This window comes from Cupressus sempervirens, chromosome 6 (genome assembly GCF_028749045.1).
Source record: "Cupressus sempervirens isolate cs-2001-9-10 chromosome 6, ASM2874904v1, whole genome shotgun sequence".
NCBI lineage: Eukaryota > Viridiplantae > Streptophyta > Pinopsida > Cupressales > Cupressaceae > Cupressus > Cupressus sempervirens.
The window spans coordinates 695,392-704,065 of record NC_143123.1 but is presented as its reverse complement, the minus strand read 5'-3'; the positions used below and the strand labels follow the sequence as shown (position 1 = coordinate 704,065).

The 8,674-nt window shown below is 37.1% G+C and overlaps 1 protein-coding gene across 1 annotated transcript; it reads left to right on the top strand.

Annotated features, from left to right (window-relative positions):
- Window positions 1-300: 300 nt before the first annotated feature.
- LOC149550665 (pentatricopeptide repeat-containing protein At5g15010, mitochondrial-like) lies at window positions 301-2,412 on the top strand. The gene has a single exon (XM_089786218.1). It carries the CDS (start codon window positions 561-563, stop codon window positions 2,166-2,168), a length of 1,608 nt encoding a protein of 535 aa, XP_089642344.1. The 5' UTR covers window positions 301-560; the 3' UTR covers window positions 2,169-2,412.
- Window positions 2,413-8,674: the final 6,262 nt, after the last annotated feature.

Below are 8,674 nucleotides of genomic sequence, written 5' to 3'. Positions count from 1 at the left end.
ATGGGCCAATACAATTTTCCATCATTCCATTAGTTTCTTGTCAAAGGCAAGAACTAATAAATATATGTAAATTTTTTTGAAAAATACATGGTTTGAATGAATATAAGAAAGGGATAGTGGTTTTATAGTCCACGACACTATGCCATAGTTTTTGGGTTTACCTATGAAAATAGTGATATGGGACTCTACTCTTTTTCGAAAGACGCTTGGCACTACAAACAAGTGTACATACCCCACCCCGGTGAGATTTATGTGAAAAAAAATTGTTGTATGGGTATTTATGATTTTATGATTTATTTTTTCAGGCGGAAAAATATATCGCTCTTTTAATCACTTGTTTTCCGGTCGTCTCATTTCCGTCGATTGATAAAGAAGAGACGAAGTAGGGTTCCGATGGTGGTGATTGATATTTAGCAGAAAAAAACAGCAATCGAAGAATTGTTGCAGAATATTGAGCGGGAGCAGCCGCAAAGGGAATAATTTCTGCAGTTAAAGGTACTCAAGGATTACATCATTTTTCATATCTCCAGGTAAGGAAATTCTTAAACCAGTTTTTTCTTATGGGTAAGAATAAGAAGAATAAGAAAACCAAAAACAAAGGATCCAAAGAATGGAAAAAAAAACTGCGGGAGAATTGCTCAATTTCTATACCTGTCTCCGATAAAAATGTCGAAGAAAATAAGAAAGGGGATGATAAAAAGGGAAAACGTCCTTCTCCATCGAAACCTTTGTCAGGTCCTTCTGTTTCAAAATCTGTCCCCAACGCATCTGTACCGTATAGAGCTCCGCCCTCACCAATATTCCGTAATCCTTTGCCCACCAAGATCAGCGATCTTAGTTTTGAGGACAAAGTAGAAAAGTTGAGCCAATTGCTTGCTGATCCCAATGAGTTAACGGGGCTCGAGCTTGTGCTCAATAGATCGGGGCTAAGGGTTTCAACTGACTTTGTAGAAGAGGTGTTGAAAAAATCTTACAAGTCAGGCCCTGCGGCGAAAAGGTTCTTTGAGTGGGCAGGGTTGCAGCTGGGGAACAGGCACAGTCCCTATGCTTGGAATTTGCTTGTTGACATTCTAGGCAACAATAAAATGTTTGATGCAATGTGGGAAGCTGTCAAGTCCATGAATAAGGAGGGGATACTGTCTAGGCATACTTTTGCTTCTGTTTTTACGTGCTATGCTATGGCAGAGAAAGCAAATGAGGCAATCATGACGTTTGAGGTTATGGATAATTATGGGTGCCCACAGGATGTGGAGGCATTCAACTGTCTTCTGTGTGCTCTGTGTAGATATAGGCAGACGGCCAAGGCACAGGAGTTTGCAAAGAGGATGGAGGAGAGGTTCCCGCCTGATTCTGATACTTATGCAATTCTGCTGGAGGGGTGCGAGAAGGAGGGTGATGCAGTGAGGGCGAAAAAGACTTTTGCCGATATGATTGTGCGACTCGGATGGGATCCTGCCAACACTGCTGCATATAATGCGTTTTTGGCATCGCTCTGCAAAGGAGGACAAGTGGATGAAAGCCTCAAGTTTTTGCATGTCATGAGGAGCAGGAAATGCTTTCCAGATAAGAGTTTTTACAGTACCGCAATTCATGCTCTTTCTCTGAAGAACAAGGTGGAGGATGCAACGATGGTTTTTGATACGATGGTTCGGCTTGGGTATCGTCCAAGCACTACTACTTACAATTCAATGATTTCGGCATACTGCTATGCTGGAAGAACAGAGGATGCTTACCGGCTTCTGGACGGGATGGTGTGGAATGGATCCTTTCCAGATTCCACAACTTACAATACTATTTTTCAGGCACTCATCAAGGCACACAAAGTAGAGGATGCTTCCAGTATATTTCAAGAGATGACTCGAAATGAATTTGATCCAGACAGTGACAGCCTTTCGATGGCTTTAGTAATGAGAGATTTGAATGTGGCCACAATGGTTTGGAAGCATATCAGTCGAAAGGGTATGTTTCCCCAAATGGGAGTTACTGCCTCTTTTATAAATAGCTTATGTGAAGATGGCAAACGTCAAGATGCCAAAATGTATGTTGACGATATGCAGGAGAGAGGAGTTGAGGTGTCTGATGAAATTTTGAAGAGATTGAAGATGGAGAAGAATGAGAAGAATGATCCAGATGATAGATCTTCAAAGAGGAGGAGGGAGCATCAGTGATCAGGAAGCGGCAGCAGAGGAGTAAAAGCCAGCCTAGCAAATATAAGCATCACCAATCAGGAAGCGGCAGCCAGCTTAGCGGATATTACTTTTCAGCTCTGCGTAGATGAAGATATTAAATAGTTAGCAAGGAAATGCTTTATATTTCCTTTTTAATTAATTTCTTTTTTTAACGAGCACTTGACATCAAACTTTTTGGGCTCTTGTTCTTGAATTTATAGAACAGGTTTCTATGATAGTTTTATATTGCTCGCTTCCTATTGATCCATCAATTCTTTTTATGCACCACCTTTTCCAGTTTTCTTTATTCAACTTTTTCCTTCCGTTTTCTATGTTTTCTTTAAAATATTTTCAGTTTTCATTTTGTTATTGATCAAGTAACCAATTCAAGATGGTTTTCTTATTCCGTATTCTGTTTTTTTACAATGATTTTTTAAAATCAAGCTGTACGAACACGGACACAAATACATATGCTATTATGCAGTATTTGATAGGGCAATTTTGTATGACTCCCAATATGAAAACGGTTGGAAATAACTTTTATTAAAAACACATATGCATATTTAACACAGATTTCTAAGATATTAGAGGAGATTTTCCTTAAAAAACAATACACACATATTTGCTACATAATTTACTATACGTTGATTTAAAAATTTACAATATGAAAATATAGTAGAGTTGCATTGGAAGATAACCCAAAAAATGAGTTTCTGAAATTGAAAAAGATTTCATTTGTCTACTTTATTTGGTGTATGTGTTTATACCAAAAAACAAACACGAATGAAGTTGTTTGAATAAAAAATTGGACGATTATGTCATTTAAAAAAATCAAATCATGCAATATCCTGTACAATTGGAAGTTGAATTTTTTTGGGCACACATGGCCACTGTATCTGACGTGTATCCTTGCTATATCAGATGCAGGGATATATGCCCAGGGAGAGATAGATGTGTATCCGGCTACCAAAAAGTAAAATTGTTTTTGAATATCAAGTGCAAAACTGTAAAAGGTTAAGAATAGTTGAAGATTGCAATGCCATATTAAAAGCAAACAAACTGTTGCAACAAATGGCATTTATCTTTCAAGTTTCAACCAATTGGAAATAAGAAGTTTCTTTTAGAAAGGGCAATGGCTACCTTGTCAATAGTTTTAAATGACATGCAGAAGGATAATATTATATGTATCGGCAATTTTTGGGAAAAGGTATTGATTTTTGGTAGAATGACTTTTCTTTGGCATGGGCAGCAGTTATTGACGTCTTTATGAAGGGATAAAACCTAGGCAGGCCAAGCCAACTGTATATTTTGAATTAAATATTGCAAACCCATACTTGAATAGCTAGTGAAGGATTTCAAACTGATAAGGCTATGTAGAGATCCTTACAGCTTCATGGATTTCTATCTTGTAAACAAGATTTCCATTATATGACCAGCCTGCCATTTTGGGCCATTACCAGCCCAGCGCATGAAGAGTAAGCTCTCATGAATCTGTCTGCAGGAAGATGCCATGCCTCTGTTATTTTAATTCTATCGTAGTTAAAGGGATGGCATTTATAAAATGTATGAGACACAAAACCACATACACCTTGAATACATATTCTTGTATTTCTTTCAAGTATTATTTGTATCTTTTTGCAGCTTTTTGGTTTCATGTTCTACCAGCAAGGCATATTGGTGGAATATAGAGGAGTGAGTAAGAAACAAAATCGTCAAGTTTATGTTTTGAGCTTGAGACATGCCTCAGTGCCAGGAGTGATAAAATCACCCACAGTTTTTTGATGTAATAAGATATCCAAGATTCAAAGCTAGATTAGTCCAAAAACACTGATATAGACTTGGCATACTGAATGTCTAACTGCCACAGTTTGAGTGTTGCTTGAATCTTTGTTTGGTTGAAGTTCCAGCCATAAAGAATATGGGAAGAATGATGTATAATGATGCATACTTGGTCCAGTTGTATCATATAACTACATTAGGGTGCCCTTTTTCTCTGTGCACCTCTGTTCTATTTCTCTTGGTTCATTGTTTCGGTGTGAAGTGCTGGAGACTGTGTGGCTTAAGGATCTGGAAGGGCGGTTTCCTCTGGTTTTGCAGCAAGAGAGTTCTCTGTTATTGGTTCCTCTACTCACACCCCTTCTTGGGGTCTGCAATAGAGAATGTCTGTGCTATGGGTGTTGGTGTTACAGCACAGTTGATTTTGTGGACACTTGGGCTTGTTATTGAAGTTTGGATGATGACAAGTCTCTCCTTGATATTCTTTTAGAGGCCGGTATGCGTTCCATAGTTCAAACAGTCTTTGGATGATGGGGTCAAGGTTGGTTGTGAAAGAGAGATTGACTTTTGTGGGAAGAAGGGAGAGGACTGCCCTTCTACTTCATCTGCCTTGGGTTTCTTCTCTTCCATTGGGGTGAAGCTTTGGGCGATTTTTTGCATGAGAAGGATGAACTCCTTTTGGATATCCTAATGGAAGCCTTCCTAAAGACTAATGAGAGTGGTCTGATGTTGTGGTGTCTAATAATGTTAAGGTTATGGGGTTGAGAAAAGGGTTTCTTTCATATTCATCAGATGATGAGGTCCCCAGTGAATCACAGTTCTAGGTATCTGCCTAAGCCCCTCTCTACTGGTCTGGAAGGAATTGGGTCTTTGTTTGAGATAGATGGAGATGATTTGGCTTGCTCTCCTCATAATGATGCTAATTTGTTAGAGAATGCTTTGAAAAGTGGCATTGATTCTAATGTTGGTGTTACTTTTTGAGGAAGTGAGGAGCCAGTGGCTGGGTTAGACAGCTAAGCATAGATGGAGCTTGCTGTTTTCCATCCGTCTGATGTTGATCCTACATCTGTCCCAAATGTCTCCATGGAGATTGTGATGCATGAACAGATTCAAATTCCTGATTCTGTGATTGAAGAATCCTTCACTCAGCTTTTGAAGTCTCTTGTTGGGAGATTTTATGGTAATGCAACATTGATTCCATTAGAAGATGTATGTTCTGGAGTTGGAATGTCCCTGGCAAGGTTGAGGCAACAGCAATGCTCAATGGTTTTTTTGGTTTTCCTTTTTCAATCTGAAAGACTGCACTAGGTATTTATCAGATGATCCCAGTTTTTTATTTATTTTTTGTTGGAGAAAATGACCTTTGTATTAAACAATGGATTCCAAGGTTCAACACTATGAAGACCTACCCTTCCAAATTCCTTGTTGGGATTTGTCAACCTGGCCTTCTCTTGGAATTTTGAGTGAAAGCCAACTCAATCGGTCAGTATGGTGCCATAGATAAAATAACTAAATTGAAAAAATGGCAGCTATATGCTTGAATTTGTGTGTTTGTGAAGGAAAGTCAGGTGCTTACCACCATCTAAATTTGGCATCTGGGTACAGCAGATTCATAATGAGGTTTCTCCTGTTAAAACTCAAACCAGAAATACAGAACAGAAAGCTTTACACAAGCAGTTGTCCTGGGAAAAACCCTCTTCTCAGAGGGAAACAACCCAGCCCCAACAAATCCAAACTTTTATTAATGAAATCAAAAGTTTACAATATCAACATCAATGTGATATAAGAATCAAGTTTGAGCAATCATCAAACATTCAGTCTCTGAGACATGATAATAACCAGAAGTATACAAAACAGACTTTAATGCTCTTGCGCACAACTGAATAAATGAAATCGGGCTTTCTGATTATATTTGCATATATCAGGAGGCAGATTTTCAGAGCAACAAATCGAACCTACACTGACACGATAAAACAGCCTTTATAATAAGATGCCATTGAACACCTCTTCTTTTTGATAATTTAAGTCACCCAGATGCAAACTGAAATACTTAAAACCTTCCTTTTTCGAGCAGAATACAAACAACATATGTTTTTTATATTCAGCAGATGAAGAGGATGTTTCTTTAGAAGAAACCGTGTCGGATTACATCTTCATAGAAAACAAAAAGTCTTTTCCAATGGTCATGCACCGTAAGAAGAAAAACACTTGTCTTTTCCATTGCTTGAGACGAGCTGTAGGTAACCAATGCCATGCATACGAAACCAAAGATGAGACATATTTCAACTGGTGAGGAAATATGGTTGACTATAAGATACCTCCAACACGATGACACCTGTAAAATGATGAATTCAAACAAAGCCAAATAGCAAAGAGCTCTGATGAATGTTAGCACATATATATACAACATACAAATCACAGTATACAGAATTTCATATCAAGCTAAAAATTTAACACTTCCTCTTAGCAAATATGAAATCGAGTACCTAGATGAGAATCTAATCAAATGCTTGAAATACTAACCCAATTATTTATAATCATGGAATTACTGACATGAAAAGTTCAACCAATAATTATTCATAACCAATAATCATGGAATTACTCAACATGAACAAAAATTTGTAAGACTCACAGCTAAGCCTTAAATCACAGACTCTTTCAATGTGATGAGTCGTGGAATCTCTCAACATGACATACAACTCCCATCAGAGAATCTCTCAACATGATGACATCATGAATTCTCTCGTCATGATATTCACTATCACATAGTGAAAGAGTTGTTATAGCTGATCTTACAATTTTATTAGTTCACACACCAATACAGTCATAGATAAAACTACAATAATAAGACTTAATTCTATTTAAGTCTTAAGGTTGGTCATACCTAGCTTATCTCTAAAATAAGCAAATTTCACCTTTGGAAGAGGGTTTGTAAGAATATCAGTAGTTTGATCATCAGTGCTGATATATTTCAGCTCCACAGCCTTTCGAATTACCATGTCCCTTAAGTAGCAATACTTAATTTCAATATGCTTTGATTTGTCATGAAAGACAAGATTCATAGAAATCTTTATACAACTCTGGTTATCATAGAAGATTGTAGTAGATTCAGTAGATATTCCAAATAATCCATTGAGAAGTTTTCGAAGCCATACAGCTTCTCGAGCTCCTGAACAAGTTGCCACATATTTAGCTTCAACAGTGCTTTGAGCAACACACTTTTGCTTCCTGCTGCACCAAGAAATCATAGCTGATCCAAGACTGAAACAAAAACCTGAAGTATTCTTCCTATCCACAATGCAACCAGCCTAATCAAAATCTGAGAACCCACAAAGTTAAAAATTATTAGAACAAGAGAACCTCAACCCATACTGCAAAGTTCCTTTGACATATCTCAGAATATGTTTAGCTGCAATGAAGTGAAATTTCCTTGGCTCACTCATAAACTAACTTAGGGTATTTATAGCATAGCATATATCAGGCTTTGTATTGACAAGATACATGAGAGAGCCAATAAGTTGCCTATAAGGAGTACAATCAATTAATTTTGAAACAATAGCTACTGCTTGGAGTTTCTTCATATTAGATTCCATAGGAGTCATATTTGGCTTACAATCAAGCATACCAAACTTCTTGTGAATGTCAAAGAGCATATTTACCTTGACTAATAATGATCTCATTAGATTTTTGCCAAATTTCTAATCCAAGAAAATAGTGCATTAAACTAAGATCTTTCATCTCAAATTCAGAAGTTAAATCTCTCTTGCATTTGATAATCAGAGCATTATCACCATTAATAAAGAGATCATCAACGTAAAGAACGAGGATCAGCATCAGATCATTATACCTTTTAAGATAAATATTTGAATCAGCTTCATTTTTAATAAAACCCAAACTCAAGAGATAGCCATCAATGTGCTCATACTATGCTCGAGGGGCTTGTTTAAGGCCATACAATACCTTTTTCAGTTTACATACATGAGTTCCTTTATCATGAATGATAAATCCATCCGGCTGTTTTACATAAACCTCTTCATTAATGACACCATTGAGAAAAGCTGTTTTGACATCCATATGATGAACCTTCCACCGTTTAGCAGTAGCTATAATAATAATTGTTCTAATTGAGGTGTACCTTTCTACAAGAGCTAAAATTTCATCATAATCTATCCCTTCCTTTTGACTAAAACCTCTGGCTACTAATTTGGCCTTTAATTTGTCAACACTCCCATCAGGAGCATGTTTAATCTTGAATAACCATTTAGAAGAGATGATTGTTTTATCTTTAGGGCGAGGAACAATCTCCCAAACTTTATTTTTCAGAATGGACTCATATTCTTCCAGCATAGCATCCTTCCAAACTTGATTACCAATTGCTGATTCAAAAGAAGAGGGTTCAAAATCAATGATATTACACATCAAAACAGAATAACTGTCAAGAGTTTAAGGTCTTTTGCTTTCACGAAAAGTTCCCGTAGGAGCAGAATAATTTTCAGCTTCTTGCATGATATTCCTTGCCCACAAGGGTCTCTTGTTTACATTCAATTGAACACTAGGACCAGCTTTTGAAATTGGGAGAAGAAGGATCAGCAAGACGGGAAACTTGAGGAGACGAAGGAACATTCAAATCATTATCTAGAAGTGAATCAACAGATTTGCAACAATCAATATTTCCTTCAAAAGAAACATCTCTAATAAGCTCAATCAACTTTTGCCCTGGAATGTAGATC